At 39.3% G+C, this 22971-nt stretch overlaps 1 protein-coding gene and 1 pseudogene across 1 annotated transcript in view; one reads left to right on the forward strand and one right to left on the reverse strand.

Moving 5' to 3' along the window:
- Positions 1 to 22971, forward strand: part of Actr10 (actin related protein 10) — a 31786-nt gene that overhangs the window by 6343 nt on the left and 2472 nt on the right. Inside the window, exons 4-11 of the mRNA XM_021642642.2 lie at positions 323 to 431; positions 5274 to 5381; positions 7530 to 7597; positions 11012 to 11091; positions 14380 to 14415; positions 16075 to 16154; positions 16246 to 16319; positions 21218 to 21299. Of these exons, the coding sequence (XP_021498317.1) occupies positions 323 to 431; positions 5274 to 5381; positions 7530 to 7597; positions 11012 to 11091; positions 14380 to 14415; positions 16075 to 16154; positions 16246 to 16319; positions 21218 to 21299 (637 nt within the window). The remainder of the gene's footprint in view (positions 1 to 322; positions 432 to 5273; positions 5382 to 7529; positions 7598 to 11011; positions 11092 to 14379; positions 14416 to 16074; positions 16155 to 16245; positions 16320 to 21217; positions 21300 to 22971) is intronic.
- Positions 1686 to 1803, reverse strand: LOC132655579 (5S ribosomal RNA; annotated as a pseudogene).

Here is a 22971-nt window from a genome sequence, read left to right on the forward strand (position 1 = left end):
AAATTTATTAGACTCATGTGGTTTTCAAGTTAATATTTATAGTGACTGGAGTTTTATGAGCTTATACTTACTACCTTTGCAAATTCACAAAAGAAAATATCTATTTAATGGCTAATGGTGGTAATGATAATGGCTGTTACTCCTGCTACAATGTCTGGCACACACTAAAAACTCAGAAACACCATCTTCCTGGAGTAATAAAATGACTTTTTTCATAAAGCATCTTAATATATGATAGTACAGTTTATTTTTAAACTGCATTAACTTAGAAAAAGAGTACAGATATTTGTTTCCTTTTAAAAACAAAACTATCATTTTTCAGGCATCTGTTGGTGAATCCCAGAGACCGTCGGGTTGTGGTTATTGAGTCAGTATTATGTCCTTCCCACTTCAGAGAGACACTGACTCGTGTTCTCTTCAAATACTTCGAGGTACCTATTTTTATTTTTGGTGTGTATGTATATGGACATGTTTGTGTGTACATGTGTATGTGGGTAACTGTAGAGGCCAGAGGTCCAGTATCTTCCTTAATCATTTATCCATCTTTATTTATTTATTCATTTACTTACTTACTTATTTTACATTTTTGAGGTCTTATGAAGTCCAGGTTAGCCTCAAATATGCTGTCTAACTGAGGCTGACCTTGAACTTTTCATCCTCCTGTCTTGACCTAGTCTCCATCACCTGCTGTGCTTTCAGCAGTCTTCTAAGCACCAGAACAGTCGATTTGAGCTCTCAGCGCTCAATGGCATTTTTAGCTCAGAGTTCCATAGTCTTTCTGGTCTGTCACAGCTATCCCTACAAACCTGCTACCAACTTCTGACTTAGTTAGGGTTTCTATTGCTGTGGTGAAACACCTTGACCAAAGCAACAGTGGAGGAAAGAGTTTATTTCATTTACACTTCCAGGTAACAGTCCATCACTAAGGGAAGTCAGGGCGGAACCCTTGAGGCAGGAACTGATTCAGAGGTCATGGAGGGACGCCTCTTACTGGCTTGCTGTCATGGCTTACTTTACCTACTTTCTTATAGAGCCCAGGACCGCCAGCCCATGTTGGGCTGACTCCACCCTCCAGCCCCATCCAGTCATTCAGTAAGAAATGCTATATGGGCTGACCTGTAGAGGCATTTTCTCACTTGGGTTCCCTTTTCCCAAATGACTCGAGCCCATGTCAAGTTGACATGAGCTTAGCCAGCACACGTGTTTACCTCCAAGTGCTAGGATTGCACATGCACCTCACACCTGTTTGCATGCAGTGCTGGGGATTGAGCCCATGGCTACACACATGCTGAGTAAGCAGTCCTACTAACTGAGTCGTGTCCCTAGCCCCTCCACCTTGTTTTTCAAGACACAGTCTCTTGTGGATTCTGTTGGCCCGGCTGGCCATGGAGTCCTTGTGATCTTCCTGTCTCTGTCTCCTCAGCACTGGGCTTACAGAGTGCCACTGCACTAGCTTTCTGTATATGGGCACTGGGATCTGAACTCAAGTCCTCAGGCTTACACAGCAAGCACTTTCCTGAGGAGACCTCTCAACTCCTCAAGATACCTATTTTCAAATGAAATTAATAAGTTGTTTTTAAGTAGAAGGAAGGCTGAGGGATAGCTCAGTGGTAGGGCATTTGCCTGGTATGTACACTGTTCAGAAAATAAATAAATCATACCTACTACATTTTTTTTTTTTTTTAAGCCTACAGCACCCGGTATTCCCAGGCGGTCTCCTATCCAAGTACTAACTAGGCCCGACCCTGCTTAGCTTCTAGATCAGACGAGATTGGGCGTGTTCAGGGTGGTATGGCCGTAGACTACCTACTACATTTTAGGGAAATGCGCCATTAACTTTTTTTTTTTTTTTTTTTTTTTGCTGAAGTACTCAAATTTTAAACCAAGTCCACAGATCTCTTTCTTTGTATGTATTATTCAGTGTATTTCAGAATAATATAATAGAAGCCTCTTCAAGTTGCCCATTTATTTTCATTAAATGCTTGTTTCATACTTAGTTAACACTTAAGCTGAAGCTTAGGTAATTGGGAAATTTTTTCTTAATGGTATTTCTGCTACTTATTTCAATGTAATATATATATTAAAAGTCTATTTGGAGACTTTCAGGTGAAAAAGACATTCAGTGCTGTGAGGTTTATTATGTATTTTTGTATGCTTTTCTAGTTTATGTTGTTTAGATGTATTGACTGTTGTCAAGTGTTCAGTTCTTTGATTTTAGTCCTTAACTTCATTTTAGATGGAATATATCACCATTACCTTCTCTAGATAAAATGGGAGGACCCAGGAATGGGGCTTACTTCTTAAGTGTAGTAACATTACCTGTAATCTTCATTTTATAAGAATTGGAATGTACTGTAAGATTATTATATTTCATAGTAAGCCGGAATCTTTGTAAATTTTTAAAAGTTTCCACCTTGAAATTAGAGGTTTTTTTTTTTTTTTTTTTTTTTTTTTTTTATGTGTATGAGTGTTCTATCTGCATGCATACTTGTATACCAGAAGAGGGTATCAGAGTGCATTATAGATGGTTGTGAACTATCATGGGGTTGCTGGGAATTGAACTCTGGACCTCTGAAAGAACAGCCAGTGCTCTTAACTGCTGAGCCATCACTCCAGCCCCAAATTAGAGGTTTTTAACAGAGGAAAATGGAAGATTATTTAAAATAAATACAGTATACTAGAAATTAGATGTAAGCTAAGCCGTCGGGCTTGCCTTGGAATCCCAGTGTTTGGGAGGTAGGAGCAGAAGGTCAAGATCACCCCTATACATAGTGAATTTGAGGTCAGCCTAGGCTACTTTGAGACCTTGTCTCAGAAAAAAGTTAATTATACGTAAAAATTTTTATGTGTTTTGCCAAAGTCAAAATATACTTAATATTAAAAAATACCCCGGCAAGGGTAGTGATTGTCAGTCGTTTTGTTAAAACAAATCTGAGGAAACACATCCTGTAGCCACTGCCCTTCCTGATGCTGTTGACTCGAGAGTCCACTGCTCTGGGAGGCAGATCAGCTCACCGGAGTGAAAAGCTTCTCTGTGTTTGTACTTGGGGATTTCAGTTGGGTGTCCATTGATGTCTTCATCTCCTATGTGACTAGAATACCTTCTCTAAGTAAAAAGAAAGTAAAATAATAATACAGCTATTATATCTGCCATTTTATTGTGATAGACTTTAATATTTTGATTAAATATCTGTATTTGTGCTACTGCTAAATCTAGCAAATTCTCACTAAAAAAAAAAAAGTCCCCAAGAGGATTGTAGCGTGTAGTTTTGTTCTTTAGGCCGCTGTATTATGATGGGAGTTTGAATTCTTTTAGTTTTTATTATTACTGTGTGTGCTTTATTATTACTGTGTGTGCGCACCTGATGATGGATGGTGTGCTACAGTGTCAGAGTAGAGGACAGAACAGCTCTGGGTCGGTTCTACTTTTGCATGTGTTCCAAGGATCAAACTTAGGTCTCCAGACTTGTGCGCCAGGTGATTTTACCTGCTGAGCCATCTTGCCAGCCCTTGGTGGTTTAAAAATATAGTTCATATTACAAACTTTGCAAATAATGATAATCGAGATTTTGCCCAGCAGAGTGGTGGCATGTTTTTATAATCTCAACACTTAGGAGGTTGATAAGGAAGACTCAGCAATTTAAGGTTATCCTTAACTGTAAAAGTATCTTTTATTAATCTGTTTCATTTGCAGTCTCGGAGGCTTAACTTCCCCCATCCCGTACCCCCATACCCTGTCCCTTCAATCCAATGCAGTCTAACCTAGGCCTAGAATGTTTTCAGCTCTGAGACTTACTGCTAAATAAATCCACCCTTTCTTGTTCTTTCTGAACTCACAGCTGGCTGGTTCAACTCGGCTCTTCTGGCTAAACTCCTCTCCCAGCTAACGTGTTCAATCTCCCTTTCGCTCAACCTCTGCATTGCTCTGCTTGGCCTCAAACTAACTCCTGCAAGCTTTTCTGGCTCCTTCCCATTCTCTGGCTCATTCTGTCTTCACCTGTGTCTAGCTTGTTCTCTCATTCAACCTCTCTTTGTAAAAGTCTCCCAGTAAAACTGCCTTCTCCCTCCTTAGTCTCTGTATTGCTCCCTTAAGTAGCTTCCTTCTCTCTGTTCTCTTACAGTTGGCCATATCCTTTTCTATTAGATCATTCTCTGTTTCATCACTTTTTCTGCCACTCAATTAGACATCACTTTCAAACATGGGTGCTTTCGTCTACAAACTAACTTTACCTCCATTGTTTGTGGTTAAAGGCCTGTATTACCACTCCTGGACCTAAGCTTTTCCTTACCTGAAACTTGCTCTCTCTATATACCAGGCTGACAGAGAACCACTTGCCTCTGATTAAAGGTGTGTTTGTATTCCAGCCTGATCACACAGATCTAGGAGGTCTTTGGATGTGATCTTTTGCCAGAGCAGCCATGTTCTGAATTAACGTTCCTCTACACTCAACTACATAACAAGTTCAAGACCCTGGAAGGGCTGTTGATACAGTTCAGTGGGTAAAAGTGCTTGCTTGAATAAACCTGAGTTTATTCAATCCCCAGGACCTACATGGTAGAGAGAGAACTGACTCCAGCAAGCTGTCCCTGACTTCCACATGTGCGCTGCACACGCGCGCACGTACACACACACACACACACACACACCACAACACAACAGACACAAAACAAAATCTGAAAGGGAAAAAGAAAATCCTGAGCTACACGAGATCTTGTCTTAAGTAGAAAGAGTTGTTTCTTAAGACTGGGCCTAAGAGAATATGCCTGTAATCCCAGCCCTTGAGAGTGTGCGCAGAGCATCGAGGCACTTCACTGACAGCCTGGCGAGACTTTTTCTGCCCCTGCTCTGCTCTTTGAAACGGAAGGAGGGAAAGAAGGAGGAATGCAGGTTGGAGGGGAGGGAGGAGGATATAAATAAAAATATGCAAAGGCATTTCCTTTTTTAGTATTATCTTCCTTTGAATTTACATTTTTCTGGGCTTTTATCTCTTTCAAAAATTCCACTTCAAAAGAGGTATGTTGATAAAAATATTTCAGAATTGTCATTTGGGAATGAAACAACCTAGCTAAATTACTTCTGTTTTTTTTGCAGTGTACTTTGTATAAATTCATCTATATCAGAAATTTAGTTCCTCATTTAATACCAATAATTGGTTGAACAAACACAAATCACTGCAATGCTCCTGTGAATTTTTCCAGCCTATTTGCAAACAATTCAGATGCCTTCAGACACTAATCTACCCCGATCTCGCTGCTGCTCTGTTGTTTTCCAGGTTCCGTCTGTCTTACTTGCTCCAAGTCATCTGATGGCTCTCCTGACACTCGGGATTAATTCTGCCATGGTCCTGGATTGTGGATATAGGGAAAGCCTGGTGTTGCCTGTATCTTTTTTTATCAACTAGCTCATATTGTGGGGGGTTTTGTTTTATTTTCACTCCTTTTTAACTAAAGTAATTACTGTGTATAGTATGAGTTATGTGGCATATTAATAGATTTGAAATTTTTTTATAAATTGTCTTTGTGCTTCAGTCCTAGTTTATGTTGCAGGAGTAGATTTGGTCAATATTATGTTCCATTTTCAAGATGCATTATCAGCTAGTGGAGATAGTTTTTTGTTGTTTTTGTTTTGGGTTTTCTTTCTTTGTTTTTTTTTTTTTTTTTTTCCTTTTCCGCAACATGTTTTCACTTTGTAGCCTTGGCTGTCCTAGATTCACTTTGTAGACTGGGCAGGCTTAGAATTCACAAAGACCCACTTGCCTCTGCCGCCCTAAGTGCTGGGATTACAGGCACCATGATGCCTGGCTGCTAATGAGGATGGTTACCTTCTAAGAAAAGAAGTCAAAGAATAATTGGACAAACTTAAATGAGAAAGTTAAACTAAGAAAAAAAAATAAGGGTAGAATGAATTTGGCCTTCTTTATAGGAAAACAAACAAACGTTTTTTCCTGTGTGCGGAGTCTGGCAGAATAGTATGCTGTTGGGTTATGAGCTAGGGCAGGTAAGGACAAATCCGAGCTGTGCTTCTTTGCAGCATACCACCCAGGAGCTTTCCCTCTTGGCCTCAGTTCCCATAGCTAATAGTGGTGATGCTCCATGTCATGTCAACTGCGTTGGGTAAGGTGGTCTTCTAGTGTCGGACCTAACATGTCACTTACGTCATTGGATAAGGCACAGCTAGTAATTCGGAATGTAGGGGAGTGTTACGAGTGGTCTTATAAATAGGGATACTCCTTTCAATATAAACACTTAAAATACAGGTAGACACTATAGAATTGTCACAGTGAATGTTGCTTCAGGAAAAGTTAAGCCAGGTGTGGTGGTGCACACCTTTAATCCCAGCACTTGGGAGGCAGAGGCAGGAGAATCTCTACAAAGCAAGTCCAGGACAACCAGGGATACACAGAGAAACCCTGTCTCGAAAAACAAAACAAAAACAACAAAACAAAAAATGTAGTTAAAGTATATGAACATTTAGACTAGCAGTTTTGAGATCTAGATTTATATGAGAAAAATGTACACAGGAGGGAAATAATCTCATCATTTGCTCCCAAAGAACTTCAGACAATAGTTTTTCAAATATGAAGTGCTTTGTGTTTAATTCTCAAAACAATCCTGCCTTGTAAGTACTATTCTTTTTATATAAGTAAGAAAATTTGCAGGTTGGGGTAAGTTTATGTAAACATCTGGTTAGGGTAGCAGCCTGTGTGTGTCCAATCTGACCCTCTCGTCGTGTTCTTTGTCACTTTCTTAAGCATTGTGCTTGCCGAATGTTGACAGTGTCTGAAGGAAGGTAAAAGGGTCTTGTGCAGCATCCTCAGCCCAGACAGTAGAAATACAGGTGGTCCAGATGAAAGTTAAAAACGTCTGAGAAGTTCATAGAAAGTAAAGCAGTAAAGTTAATAGTATCCTTTATTTAGCCTAGGATGTAAAAAATATTTCTCTGTGTAGTCAGTGTAAAAATTGTGAGATAATCTTTCCTTTATTAAACTTGCCTTGTTACTTAGACTCTTAAAGGTGTCAGAGTTCTGAACAGCTGAGTTTTAAGCACTCAGTAGGCCTGAATTGCTAGTGGCTGCCTTGTTGGGTGCCACTGCCCTAATCAGTGAATTGTGATGTGTGCGTGCATGTGCACATTTAAGTCCGTTTTCTTTGGCAAACACTATTAAAAGACTTGGCTGGGGCTGGAGAGATTGTTCAGAGGTTAAGAGCACTGGCGGCTCTTCCAGACGTCCTGAGTTCAATTCCCAGCAACCACATGGTGGCTCATAACCATCTATAATGAGATCTGGTGCTCTCTTCTGGTGTGCAGGTGTACATGCAGACAGAACATTGTCTACATAATAAATAAATAATTTAAATCAAAAACCGAATATATTAAAAAAAAAAAAGATTTGGCTGCTGACTTTTCTGTAACTTCTAAAACAAGAGTTTGTCACCAGGGATGATCAGAACAGCACTGCAGAGGGTGATGTAAATATGAAGTAAACACTGTATTTCCTCAGATGATGGTGTCCTTGACTGCACTATAGATCTATGAAGGCATCCCAGTACTGAACTGTTGGGGAGCACTACCCCTAGGAGGAAAAGCTCTTCACAAGTAAGTTTCTTCCATGTTTTAGCACCAGTGCTAAAAGCTAATGCTTGAAAGCTGATTTTTAGCTTATTGCATTCTCTAAGATTTGAATGTATTCATGATTTTTTTTTTTAGATTGTAATATAAATACATTTCATCCTTGCCTTTCCTCCCTCCCATCTAATCTCCTTTTTCAAATTCATGGCGGCTTTTTTCACTAATTGTGTGTGTCTGTGTCTGTAAACATGTATATTCTTAAATATAACCTGTTGAGTCCATGTAATGTTGCTTGTATGTGTGTTCTCGGGGCTGGCCATTTGGCATTAGACAACTAGTTGGTCTGCTGTCCGCCAGGGAAGATCCCCTCTCCCACTGCAGCTTTCCTCAGTTGCCTGTAGTTCTTTGTGTAGAGTTGAGACCTTGTGGACTTTTCCCTGCCCACTTTGGCATGTACATTGATAATGTTTTTAATCAGCTCACATTTGGACTCGTTTTGGTCAGACTTCATGGATGTAGCTTCTGATATTACTAGGAGACAAAACCTTACAGCAAACTCCCTGACCCTCTTGATCTCTACAGTCTTTTTACTCCCTTTTCCACAGTGTTCTAAGTCAGAGGTGCAGGAGTGTTTTCTAGTGTATCCATCTGGACTGTATTTCACAACTCTGCAATTTGATTGGTTGTAGTTTTACGAAGTTCAGTCTTTGTAGTAAAGAGAAATTTCCTTGATGAGGGGTAAAGACTACAACTATGTCTGAAGATTTGGAGTCAAGAGCCTCCTATCATGCAACATGGTTTTTTCTGCTTTGGGTTACTGCAGTCAATGTGATCTTTTCTAGTTCTATCCATTTACTGCAAAGTTCATGATTTTTTTTTAACAACTGAATATTATTCCATAGTGTATATGTACCACATTTTCATTATCCATTTGTACATTCAGTACAGAAAGTACATTTCAGTTGTCTCCATTTGTGCTGTGAATAGGGCGGCAGTGAACATGCTGAGCAAATATCTGTGGAGTAGGATGTTGAGTCCTTTAGGCATATGCCAAAGAATATTAGAGCTGGCTCATATGGTAGATTTATTTTTAGCTCTTTGAGAATTCTACACAATGATTCTAGAGTGGCTATACCACTTTGCAGTCCCAGCCACAGGGAATGGTTCCCTTTTCCCTGCATCCCGTCCCACATTTCATGTCTGTTCTTTGGTTGCTCTTTGCCATTGGGACTGTAGTAAGATGAAATATCAAAGTTGTTCTGATTTGCATTTTCTGATTGCTGGGGATGATGACCATTTCTGAGATGTTTCTCAATCATTGTTTCCCTTCTTTTGAGAGCTCTGCTCATGTCCTAGGCCCATTTTTTGAATGGGACGTTCAGATGACTAAAATGTTCTAGAGTTACTCCCCTGTAAGATGAATAAGGAACAAAGTTTGTGTCTCATCTGTTGGCTTCCTCTTCACCCGGTTGATTGTTTCTTTAGCTCTGCAGAAGCTTTTTTGTCTCAAATGAAGTTCCACTTGTCAACTCTTGGCCCTAAAATTCTTGGGCAAATAGAGTCCTATTCAGGAGGTCTTTCCTACCCCTAAGTCATGTAGTGCCTTTGTTTTCTTCTGGCTGTTACAGTGTGTGATGTTTCGTGTTTAGGTCTTTGATCCGTTTGGAGTTAGTTCTTTGCAAGGTGATAAATGGATTTAATTTCATTCTTCTGCAGGTGGACATCCAGTTTTCCCACAACCATTTGTTGAAGATGTTTTCCCCCTCCAGTGTATGTTTTTGGCATCTTTGTTAAATATTAAGTGGCTGAAGTTATGTGTGCTCATGATTGAGTCTTTGATATTGTTCCATTGATCTAGATGTCTGTTTTTTTATAAATACCTGAGACCCTGCCTCAAAAATCTCTTTCTCTCTCTCTCATACACACATATACACACACACACACACACACACACACACACACACACAAATATGATCTGGAATTATAATCCCTCCAGAATTGTTTTCGCTCAGGATTGTTTTAGCTATCCTGTGTCTGTTGTGGTTCCATATGAATTTTTGGATAGTTGTTTGTTTGTTTGTTTGTTTGTTTTTCTATTTCTGTGAAGAATGAGATGGAGATTTTTATTGGGATTGCATTGGATCTGTAAAAAGCTTTTGGTAGAATAGTCATTTTCACAATATTAATTCTACCAATCCATGAGGATAGATTTTGTTTCCATTTTCTAATAAAATCTTTATCATCTCTTTCTTCAGAGGCTTAAAGTTTTTGTTGTAGAGCTCCTTCACTTTGGTTAGGTTTATGCTTTGATATTTTATTTTCTTTGAAGCTGTTGTGAATGGCAGTGTGTCTGTGATCTCTCTGTATGTTTGTTATATAGAAAGTTATTGATTTGTGCAGGATGATTCTGTACTCTTCCATTTGCTGAATTTGTTTATCATTTCTGGAAGTTTCTGGTAGAATTTTGGGGACCTCTAATGTATAGTATCATTTGCAAGTAGGGATAGATTGACTTGTTTCTATGTATTCTTTGTATTCTTGTAATCTCCTTCTCTTTCCTTATTTCTCCAGCTAGTATTTGGAGCAGTCTTGAAAAGAAGTGGGGATGGTAGGCATCTCTGTCCTGTTCCTGACTTGAATTAGATTGTTTCAAACTTTTGTTCATATTGGTTGTGGGTTTCTCCTATATTGCTTTATTATCTTGAGGTATTTCTCCTCTAACCCTACATTCTGTAGAACTTTTATCATGAAGGCATGTTGTATTTTGTCAAAGGCGTTTTCTGCACCTATTGATATGATCATGTGATTTTTTCTTTTAAGTCCATTTATGTGGCTTATTACATTTATTAACTTGTGTATGTTAAAGGCCAGGTGGTGGTAGGTTTTAGAAGATACTGGCTTGATTTTTCATAGTGTTGGTAGTCATTCAGTGAAATCGGAGCATGTGGACTCCTTTGTTAGTTCAGGCTAGGCTCTCAAGGAAGACAGGGGAAGTCTGGTTGTGGAGTTGGGTGGTGGAGGCAGCAAAGAAGAGGCCACACTAGAACCTGGAGGAGGATATGGGAAGTCTTGGTATGGAATGGGGTGGTTGAGTGTATTTCTGTTTTAAAGATAAAAGCATGTGTATTGCTCTGGATAGAGTGCTTGCCTAGTATGCATAGAGTCTGAGGTTCTATCTCCAGTACTACATAACACCAGGTACAGTGATACACACCTCTGATCCTAGTTAGCATCAGCACCTCAGAGGTAGAGGCAAGAAAATCAAGTTCAGGGTCACCCCCAGCTACATAGGAAGTTCAAAATCAGCCTGGACTACAAGAGACCCACCCTCAATACAAACATTTTTATGTGAGACATCATGATTTCTTATGTAGTGACTATTAAATAAGAAGAGGTTATTATTTGCACTATTTTAATTTCAATAACTTTTTCAAATTTCAGGGAGTTGGAAACTCAACTATTGGAACAATGTACTGTTGACACTGGTGCTGCTAAAGGACAGAGCCTTCCCTCAGTGATGGGTAATGAGCTGTTTGAGTGGACTCTGCTCTTCATGCTTTTCCTTTACATTTTAATCTTTGCCCATTGCTAGTTAACCTCATGTCTCTATACCACACTTGACCTTGCTCTAGCCCTGTCAGTAAACCCAGCTGTCTGTTAGCCATCTTTCCTAGAACTCTTGGTATTTTGAATCATCTTGTCCTCCTAAGCTGTCCTCCCTTTGCCTTCAGTCTTTCTTCTGTGGACTCCGTTATTTCTGAGTATTCTTCCTTCCTTCTTTTTGCTCTTAATTTCTCTACTAGTGGTTCCATGGAGCACTTGGTTGATTTGTTCCTTTGTTTTTTCCTTCTTTCTTCCTCTGGCTTTTAAGCACTCTGACTAAAGTCACAGCTGTCTGCATGCTGTTGATTCTCAGATGGGGCCTGATCTTTCTGAACTTGATACTCGTATTTTCAACAGATTGTTAGATACAAATTACATACATCACTTAAGGCCTAGCTAGGCACAGTGGCGCATGCCTGTAATCCCAGCACTCAGGGAGGCAGACTCAGGGGGATCTCTGTGAGTTCAGGTGAGCTTGGACTACAAGAGTCCAGGACAGCCAAGGCTAAACAGAGAAACCCTGTCTCAAAAAAAAAAAAAAAAAAATAGTGCTCTTGGCAGTGGGGTGAACACAGCACTATTCTCTCGTGCAGTGCTGGCTGTTGCTGGACTCGGGTTCCGCCTGTTTCTGCCTTTCAAGTACTTGGCTTCTCTTGTCATTGTTATGTTATTAGATAAAGGTCATCACATCTTAGGGGAGAGAGAAAATGAGATAATTATATGTTAATTTTTTAAACAGGTAATAGCATCATCTCTGTTTCTCCTTTTAGAAAACAGAACTAGCAAAGCTTTCCAGTTCTTGGGCAGAAAAGTCTGTCTAATTTCTCCTGTGGCATTTCTACCTTTCCTGCCACTGCACTTGTAAAAGCAGAGCCCTGCACTCTCACCCTCATCTCCTCCTGTGGGCATGGCCTTTGCTGACTTGCTTTATTTCGTACTGTTGTCAGTGGTAGCTTTTCCCTAAATTGGTGAGAAGTTTTTTAGCTCCTACAGATTAACCCAAATTTCTTATCTGCTACACTTTTTCCACAGTTCCATTCTAATCTACCCCTTAGCCTTAACTCTACCCTTTTTACTGCTTATTTGAGCTAGAAATTTACTCTCCCCATCACCAAGAGTACTTATCTGCACATCTGTCTTCATCCTAGTTTTTTACCTAAGGACTGGCTCCCACCACCCACACACTCTGCTTAGAATTTTGTTCCCTGTACATGACCAACTGGAAAGTCAACTTTTACAACGTTTGCTTTGTCTTTCCTCAGCAGAGCAGTTGTCCCTCTAGTAAACCCATTTGCCAAACTGAAGGGCCTTTGTAAGAAAAGTATGCTGGAAAGGAAAAATACTCAGTTTTAGGGGCATTTATTTAACCTTGCTTTTCATGTTTTCTTAAAATTTTTTCTTGATTGTTAATAGTATTTTTTATTTTATTATAGAAAATTGATTCGTTTATCTATGTGTTATCTGTCATTTATTCAGATTTTGGTTGGTTTTGTTTTGTTTTGAGACAGGGTTTCTCTGTGTAATAGCCCTGGCTGTCCTAGTTCTCTCTCTGCAGACCAGGCTGGCCTGGAACTCACAGACTGCCTGCCTCTGCCTCCTGAGTGCTGGGATTAAAGGCATGTGCCTCTATTGCCTGGCTGATTAGTTTTTCTAAAGCAAATAAATTTTGTTAGTATTTTAGTAGATCAATAATGATAGTTAAATTATGAAAGGTCTCCAAAGATAGGTAAGTTCAGCATAGCATTCCAGAATTTTTTTTAAGACATTACTTTAAACTGACCATAGCCAGATTGGTGGGGTAATGCATGCCTTTATTCCTGAGTTCCAATCCAGCCTGGTTTCCAGAGTGAGTTCTAGGACATTCAGGGCTGTTAGAGAAACCCTGTCTCCAAAAACAAAAAGAAGCAAAACAAAACAAAAAACTGACCATAAGCTATGCACAGTAGCATGCACTTGTAATCTCAGCTACTCAAAAGACTGAAGCAGGAACCTTGTATTTGAACTGGCCCTGCCAACACACTGAGGCCCAACTGGTGGTCGGGGTAGGGGCGAGCTTTAACTGTAATATTAGGAACTCTCCATTCTAGGGATTGCTCTCCATAGTGAACCCTCTTTGACTTACTCTGATCTTTCCTGCCCATAAATATTAGAGATTGAGAAGTCATAACTAGTACAACTTGCTGAATCACAGAGAATGACCAGAGATGTAAAAGAATGTAAAGTGTACTCTCTGCAGGCCTTAGCAAAGCTTAGATTAAAATCTTAGGTGGACTAGAGAGTCTCAGGTGAATTTTCAATTAGCTCCATCTTCCCAAGCCAGCTTGTCAAGCCTTTTACTCTTCTTTTTAAATGTCATCTTTAGAAAGGGTTGGGAAACAAAAGAGAGTGCTAGGGGAGTAATGTGATTAACTATGTTACCTACATGTGTGGAGATGTAATTCATTGTGAATCCCATTGTTTTGTGCAGTTAATGTCTGCTAAGAAAAAATAAATACACCCTTTGAAATAAAAGATTAAAAGATTTTATGTACTTTTTTTTTTTTTTTAAATGTGCTAGGGATCGTATGACAGCAAGATGGCTCAGGGAATAAAAGCATGTGCTGGTCTAAATTTACCCACATAGTAAAAGGAAAAACTGCCCTCTTACTGCCATGTGTGTGCCATTGCATATGCCCTTCCTCCCCCAAATACATACTGGTTTGTGATATCACTGGCAGCTATTGTCATATGAAAGATGCAAACTCAGAACGTAGCCTCTTTTGGAGTAATTTGTCTGTAAGCCCTGTGTTCCTCTGGGTGCTTTGTTAGAAGATAGTCAGCGAAGCTCTGTCTGTTGGAAAGATTTCTCAGTCTTTCCTACTGTATTTTAAGTGGTAATTGCTGTTATCTTTTTGTAGTGCTGGGACCTGACCCCAAGGCCTCGTGTGTCCTTGTGCATGCACTGTGCTGCTGAGCCCCATGCTGGCCTCCCGTACTACTTTTACACTCCTGGGATCAGTTTCTCTACTGTCTTTTGACTTTGAATGTTTAACTTAGGGAAGATTTCTTCCCTAAAAGCAAAGTTGATTTCTTTGTTAGGCCTTTAAAAAGATTACAGTAGTTATATGTTATTTAGTTTTACTTAAACAGGGAACTGGATACACTGTAATAGGATTTTTAGAAATTATTATTAAAGTTCTTTAATTCTTAATAAAATTATTTTTCAGGTTCAGTTCCAGAAAGTATCCTGGAAGATATTAAAGGTAAGTGGAGTTTCCTCTATCAACACTTGGGTCTTCAGGATAACTCAGGTCACCAGGCCTGACAGCAAGTGCCTTAACACCGTCCATCTCTCTGGCCCTAAAGTTCTTGTTTTGGTCTCTTTCATTCTTTAGTACTAGCCTCAAGGGCACATGTTTCTAAAAGTACAGATAGAATATATATTCAGGGGCTGGAGAGATGGCTCAGTGGTTAAGAGCACTGGCTGCTCTTCAGAGCTTCTGAGTTCAATTCCCAGCAACCACATGGTGGCTCACAACCACCTGTAGTGAGATCTAATGCTCTCTTTGTCATGCAGGCATATATACAAACAGTGTATGTACCTGTATAAATATATCTTTAAAAAAGAAAGAAAATGTATTGAAAATGGAACCAGGTGTGGTGGCATGTGCCTGTCTGTCATCTTAGCATGTGAGGCAAGTACATACATAGAGCAAGGTTTAGGCCAGCTAGGGCTTTCTATTGAGACCCTGTCTCGGGGGAAGGGCCATGTTGCTGAATAACATGTTCAACAACAGAAACTTTTCTTTTTTTTTTTTAGTTTAGTTTATTTGTATAAATGTTTTACCTGAATGTATGTGTGTGCACCACATGAGAGCTTGTTGCCTGTAGAGGTCAGAAGAGGTTAGGTTCCCTGCAACAGGGATTAGGATGCTTGTGAACCACCGTGTAAGCGCTGGGAACCAACCTGGGTCCTCTGGAAGAACAAGTACTGAGACATCTCTCAGCCCCCAGCAGAATTTTTGTTTTTGTTTTTCGAGACAGGGTTTCTCTGTGTAACAGCCCTGGCTGTCCTGGAACTCTCTTTGTAGACTAGGCTGGCCTTAAACTCACAGAGATCCACCTGCCTCTGCCTCCTGAATGCTGGGATTAAAAAGCATGCACCACCACTACATTGGCTGAAGTAATTAGATTTCTTGCATTCAGCCCCAGCTTTTCCTCAGATTTTAACTTTTTACTTCACTGTCTAAAGACATTATTTAAGGTTATTTGCAGAAAAAAAAGTCTTCTGTGCTCAAAATACAAAAATTAAAATGATAGAGTAGCAGGCAGGTGATACTGCTGGATGTGCTGTGCAGGAAGGGATCACCACAGAGACTCAAGCTGGGAGTAAAGTGGAGTCTGTGCTTTCACTGAGATTTGTTAAAGGCTGACAAGGAGAAAAGGGAGATAGAAAACCTGAAGACAAATGCTCTTTAATTGGAAGAGCTGCCTTTCATGGTGTTGCAGTTGATTTGTTTAGTTACATTTCTGCAAAGGCTATGAAATGGCAGAATGACTCTGCAGAGGTAATTTTAGAATATGGTTTTGTAGGCGGCACTCCCATAGAGAAGCCTGCACCCTTGCTCTTAAACGTACCCATCTTTCTTCCTGGGCTCCTCTCTTTTCCCTCTCTGCCTCCTCCATTCTCTATCTCTCTGGCACCTCATTTTTTTCTCATAAGCTTCATGCTTAAGCCTTTATTAAAATACTGTAATAAAACCTCAACTCTGTTTAATATAAAAGCAATAAAATAATGAACGATTTCACAGAAGATGAATATTTAAATTGTGTGACCCCTGAGCAGGATTGTTTAGCTAAGGTGTAGCTCACCGTTCATTGAGCAACAGCAGTGATGAAGGCTCGTTTCTTCCTTTCTTAAGTGCGTACATGTTTTGTAAGTGATCTGAAGCGCGGACTACAAATCCAAGCAGCAAAATTTAATATTGATGGGAATAATGAGGTAAGCTTAAAAATTTTATCATTTGCGAAAGTTAGATACATGTTTCCTTATAATTATACCTTGTTGTGTTTGTTTTTTTTTTACATTTTAGCGTCCCTCTCCACCGCCAAATGTTGACTATCCATTAGATGGAGAGAAGATTTTACATGTGCTTGGATCAATCAGGTTAGACATTAATTTTTATGAACAAAATAATGAGTTAAATGTTTGGCTTTGAAAAATATTTAGGTTTTCCAGGTTAACAGTAAAATGTTTTTTATGATGCTTCACTTTTAGTCAGTGATGTTATTCAGTTTTTTAATGTTTTTTAAATACTCTCTTTTAGCTGATTGTGGTGTCCCATGCCTTTAATCCCAGTGCTTAGGGAGGCAGAGGCAGGTGGATCTCCTGTGAGTTCGAGGACAGCCTGGTCTACAGAGTCCTGGACAGCCAAGGCTACACAGAAAAAGCCTGTCTTGAGAAACAAAAACAAAAAAAGACCCAAACAAACAAACAAAAATTTTTTTCTGTTCATCAGAGTAATTCAGAATTATTTTAATGAAACTAAGAATGTTTCAAAAAGCAGCAGGAAATATGTTTTAAGAGAAGCGGTATTAAATTCTTTAACAACCAGGTAGTAAATGTCTGTGACTTTTAGGTCCATATAGTCTTTGCACCTACTCAGCTCTACAGCTGGAGTACAAAATTGACTGCATTATATATATACATACATATATATATGTGTGTGTGTGTGTATATGTATATATATACATACGCAATATATAAGTGAATGATGACACCTGTGTTCTAACAAAACTTGTAAAATGGCTGGATTTTATTTGTAATCAGTTATTTGCTTGTGTGTGCTTTAAAACTTTGTTTTTGGGCCTGGAAAGATGGCTTAGCAGTGAACACAGAGGAGGCAGGTTCAATTCCCAGCACCCACATGGCAACTAGTTCCAGAGTGTCCTAAGCTCTCCTCTGGCCTTCGTGGGCATTGCATGTATATGGTGCACAGATACACATGCTGGCATAATGCCCATACACATAAAATAGAAATAATAAATTAAAATTTAAATACATTGTTATGACGTGGTGGCATACACTTTTAATCCCAGCACTTGGGAGGCAGAGTCGGGTGGATCTTCTCAAGTTTGAGGCAAAGCAAGTACCAGCTCAGCCAGGCTTACACAGAAAAACTCTGTCTTGAAGAAGCATACAAACAAACAAAAAAACCAAAATTTGTTTTGTTAGAAGGAATGTATCATATCACATAAATTTAGTCTGTAGGATCCATTAGTAGTTCACATTTTATTATTTGTTTCATTATTTCTCAGATAATGTAACAAAAACTACTGTTAAGGATTTATATAATCATATTACTAATGGTGTAATTATATTGCTAACAGTGTAATTTTATTTATATTTCTAATTTTATGAAATCTATCTATAAATTTCCTTTTTGTTTTTCCAGGGTGTCATACTGTAGCCCAGGCTGACCTCAACCCAGGGTTCTTCTGCCTTAGCCACCTTGAGTGCTGCTATAATAAGTGCATACCTGATGCCTTAACGGTTTATTTTTTTAATTATTTATTTATCATGTGTGCAATGTTCTGTCGCATGTAGACCTTCTAGATGGCTGTGAGCCACCATAACCATGTGGTTGCTGGGAACTGAACTCAGGACCTCTGAAAGACCAGCCAGTGCTCTTAACCTCTGAGCCATCTCTCCAGCCCCCTAAAAGTTTCTTTTTTAAGATACAATATCAAAAGTTGCATTAACAGAAAAGTTGGGCACAGTGGTGCACACCTGTAAATCCCAGCACTCAGGGAGGCAGAAGCAGGTGAATCTCTGTGAGTTTGAGGCTAGCCTGGTCTATAAAGCGAGTCCAGGACAGCAAGGGCTACACAGAGAAACCCTGTCTTGAAAACAAAACAAAACAAGAACAGTTATCAGTTATATACCATACTGGATATTCTTTTAAGTTTTAAGATAACAAGGTGAGAGGTCAAGGGAATGAGCATAAATACATAGAAGTTAAAGATTATAAATCAGAGTACCCAGTGGGCTTGGTGGTGCTCAGCACTCGAGGAGGCAGAAGCAGGTGGATCTCTGTGACTTGGAGACTTACTTGGTCTACAAAGTGAGTACAGGACAGCTAAGCCTACACAGAGAAACCCTGTCTCAAAAATAAATACATAAATAAAATTAAATGTTATTTTATTAAATTATTATTTTAAATTTTCTCTTGATTGTTTAGTGGGACCTACAGTAAATGAAGATAGACCCTGTTTCAAAAAAACAAACAAAAATGGAGCTTAGATGTTCACTAGATGTTAGATTTGTATCATTCTAGCTATTATTTGTCTTGGCCACACAGGTTATACAAACATGAAGATAGTGACTTCAGCAATGTGGCTGTGTCTGTCATGGAATCCAAGTTTAGAATATCTGACAGCTAGCTGAGCGTGATGATGCACGCCTTTAATCCCAGCACTCAGGAGGCAGAGGCAGGAGGGTCTCTTCGAGTTCAAGGCCAACCTGGTCTGTAAAGCAGTCCAGGACAGCCAGAGAAACCCTATCTTGAAAGAAAGAAAAGCAAAAGAAAAACCCTGACAGTTCCCAATGCTCCTGATAGAAACCAGAACATCCTTCCCTCTCTTTTTCTGTGTGGCTGCTGGAGTCATAGTTTCTCTGTCTTATGCAGCGAGCAAGTTAGCCTAAGAAGAGAAGGGGAGGAAAAGTGCTTCTCATCTCTAAGGAGCTTTGTAGAACTCCTACAGGTCTCTCTGTCTCGTCTGCTGCTTGCCTTTGTCTGCAGCCTGGGAGGCTGGTAAATGCGTAGTAGTTGAGCTGATGGCAGGAGGCATACTATACCCAGCTTACAAGTGTATCTGTGAGCCAGGTGTGCTGCACAGAACTGTAATGGCAACATTTAGAAGGATGAAGCATATGGGTCATATGTTCAAGGTCACTTAAGGCTATATAGTGAGTCCCTGTCTTTAAAAAGTTTTTTAAAAAAGGATCAGTGGTTGTTGTTGTTGTTTTTAATTTTCACATAATTCTAGATTTAGAGATTGTTTTAAAAGAAAATACAGAAGCTGAGTGAGGGGGTGCATGCTTTTAACCTCAGCACTTGGAAGGCCAGAGGCAGGTGAGTCCTTGTGGGTTTGATGCCAGGCTTATCTACATAGTGAGTTTCAAGACACCCATGACCACATAGAAAGATCCTGTCTCTAAATTTAAATAAGTAGTCAATTGGTATTGGCATACAGTGTATGTATAGTTCTGTGCAATTTTATGTGTAGATTTCTGTGACCTATAAGCAATAACATTTTAAATTATTATGGTCATGAAATTGACTTGATAAAATTGGTTTACAGTAGATATTATGTCTGAGCCATAATTATGTGTGATTTTATCATTAGTTCATTTAAGTTTTTGTGCATGTAAGGCACAATATTTTCTATTGTAAATCTATTTTTTAATGTGCATATATTCTGAAAAATATGTTAAAAAAAGAAAAATACAAATAAACATGAAATTTTACTAGTTTGATTAAAAGAACTATGCCAAATAGATGAAGAAAAATACTGGTTAATCTTTTATCTAGAAATAGAATACAACAGTGGCTCCTAGGGATAGAGGGAACCAGAAGAAAGTAGATTAAAGGACATAAACTAGTACTTATGCATGTTGAAGCTACATTGTAGCTGGCAGTTTTTATCTAACCCAGCCAAGCCCCACATAAGACAGATGCTTTGGTTTTATTCAACATTTATGTATAGTAACTGAGCAATGTTAGTCTAAGTTAATTCTCTAAGCTGATCTAACTCCTGTGAGCCAAAATCCCGAAGATGCTTGCATTTTTTTGGCTTTTCTTTGCTCCAGCTGCTTTTTCATGTCTTCTCGGCCTCTCCTCCTGGCCAAATGAATATTTACTCTTCCCTTGCTGGAAACAGAAGTCCAGCCCAGTTATTAGCTCAGTTATTGGCTGAACAACTTTATTGACAAATTAGAGAATAAAGAGGGAGCAATGTTTACACAAACTTGAGATTCTTAGCATGACTATAACAGTGCCATGTCTGGATTGCAGCTAGGTATGGGGGCAGAGAAATCATTTGAATAATGCAAGTATAGTCTTTATACAGTACATAATAACATTATGCCACATGTGCAAGATGATGACTGTAGCTGGTAATGCATGTTACATACTGAAAAGTGTCTGGGAGAATAAATCATAGCATAGCTACTCTTACCAGAAATAAGGTAACTGAAAGGTGATAGGCGGTCATTTCAGTATGCATTTGTGTTTCAAAACATTGTGTTGTATGTCTTAAATATGTACAATGAAAAAATACTCTGTTCACCCCAAAGACCTTTCTCATGGTACCCCAGAAGAAAGTTCTAATTTGAGAGGAAGATAAAGGTATACGTTATGCAGTCTTTGTCATGTCCTTGGTGCTCTCCTGTTTTTGTTTTTGTTTTTAAACAGGGTCTCACTATGTAGCCCAGGCTGACCTCAGATTTGTGGCAATACTTCTGCCTTACCTTTCTTTTATGCTGGGATTACAGGTATGAGTCACCATACCTAGCTTTGTGTATTTTTTAAAATAAAATAAAAAAAAAAAGTGGATGCCTGGTGTGATAACTCACATCTGAAATTCCAGCACAAGGGACGTAGAGACAAGAGAATAAGGAGCTTCGAGTCAGCTTGAGTTACATGGTACATTGCTTCAGAAAAACTTAAAAAACAAAGGTTGTTGTTTTTTAGATTTTTTAGTCGGTTTTAAAATCCCATGTATCTCCAACTTAGCAACACATTGATTCTTGTTAACTTTTACAGAGTGTAACGTCTTTTCTGTTGTTATGTTTGAGGAAGTGTAATGAAATCTAAAACACATAAATCTTACTGCAGCAGTAGCTAGTGCTTGAGGAAATGCTTCCTGTATGCCAGGTCCCTGAATCCCCATTTCAGTCCTGGGAGTGGATCTACTGCCCCCATTTACAATGGAAAAGCTTTGTGTTTTATGTCGTATCATATGATGCCTATAACATGCTCTCTTTTCTTCGTATCTCATTAGAGATTCAGTTGTGGAAATTCTTTTTGAACAAGATAATGAGGAGAAATCAGTTGCCACTTTAATATTGGATTCCCTTTTACAGGTATTTATAGCTTCCTTTGTTGTAACAGTCCTTCAAAGAAAAATTTTTAGGTATTATTTTCTGCAGTTGTTCTTTTCATATATTTATAAGAAAAGTATTTTTTCAGGCCCCTTTTTATCACTAATTTCCTATTATAGTTTTTATAGAATACTGTTACTTTTTTAATATTTAACTTGTGGGGGTTTTTGTTTGTTTTGTTTTTGGCCTGTAACTCACTGTGTAGACCAGGCTATCCTTGAACTTGTAATTCTTCAAATCCTTCTGTCTCTTCCTCTTGAGTCCTGGGATTATGCATGCAGCACCACACCTGGCTTTCATTCTTTATCTTTTCTGTGGAATTTTCTAGTTAATGTAGCTGAGCATAGTACCCATTGAGAGGCCAAAGCAGTTGGATGAAGAACTCCAGGATACCATAGTTTGTAACAACTCATGGTCACATATTAATACCCTGTCTCAAAAAAAACAAAAAAAAAACAAAAAGCTTTTTCTTAGTATTTTAAAAATATTTATAGGACCAGCAAGGTGGCTTAGGGTACTTGCCACCAAACCTGATGGCTTCACTGTGGGACACCACTCATTGAAGTACGATTTCATTCCTCATTCTTAAAATGAGTCCCAAGAGGGTTGGAGTGAGGATGATCTGGCTGGGACATCCAGCACCCCATAGGTGACAGGCTGATGTGATTGGCAGGCGAGGCAGAGTCCATTCTCTCCTTTAAAGCTCAGCTTCCAGAAGATGTACCACCAGTATGACCTTTTCAGTAGTGTCTCCAGTCAGGGCACACAGATAGCTGCGTTCTCCTGTTAGAGCCTCCAAACAGGCTCTGAAAGTTTTACCTTCCCCCCCAGCAACGGGCCTTCGGTATGGTAGTATAAACAAAATAACTTAAAAAATTAGTTTTCAGCCAGGTGCAGTGGCACACACCTGTTATCCTAGCATTCTAAAGCCAGAGACAGGGCTGGAAAGATGGTTCCGAGGTTATGAGTTCAATCCCCAGCAGCCACATGGTGGCTCACAGTCACCAATAACGTGCTCTCTTCTGTAGGCAGAACACTGTATACATAATAAACAAATATTTAAAAATAATAATAAAGGCAGGGACAGGAGGATTGCAAGTTCGAGGCTAACGCAGGTGTGAGGTGAATTCTTGGCTTTGTTTGTCTGTCTCAAAAAACAAACAAAACAGAAGTAAACGGGGAGGATGGTGGTGGCTCAGTGTTTCATGCTTTCTTCACCTATATGAAAAAAGATAGTTGTTCTCACATTCCTTGCCTATCTTAGTTATCCTGTCTTAAAAATGAGTACGCTTATAATACTGACTATGCCACTTGGAATTTACTCAGTTTTAAAGTAATAAAGGTATGGGCCAGCTAGATGGCATAGTGGGTAAAGGCACTTGCCAACAGTCATGATGACCTGAGTTGAGTCCCTAGGTCCTACACAGCAGAAGCACACAGCCCACCCCTGCACATTGCCATCTAATCTCTGCACAGGCCCTGGCACCTATATGCGTGCACACATACAGACACACACCACACGCACACACGTACACGTTCAGAGATTGTTGTGGAAGGTTATACAGAGGTTGAGTGTGCACACACCTTTAGTCCCAGCGCTTGGAGGCAGAGGCGGGGATCTCTAACTTCAGTGCCAGCTAGGCCTTTACATGAA

Source organism: Meriones unguiculatus, chromosome 7 (genome assembly GCF_030254825.1).
Source record: "Meriones unguiculatus strain TT.TT164.6M chromosome 7, Bangor_MerUng_6.1, whole genome shotgun sequence".
Classification (NCBI taxonomy): domain Eukaryota; kingdom Metazoa; phylum Chordata; class Mammalia; order Rodentia; family Muridae; genus Meriones; species Meriones unguiculatus.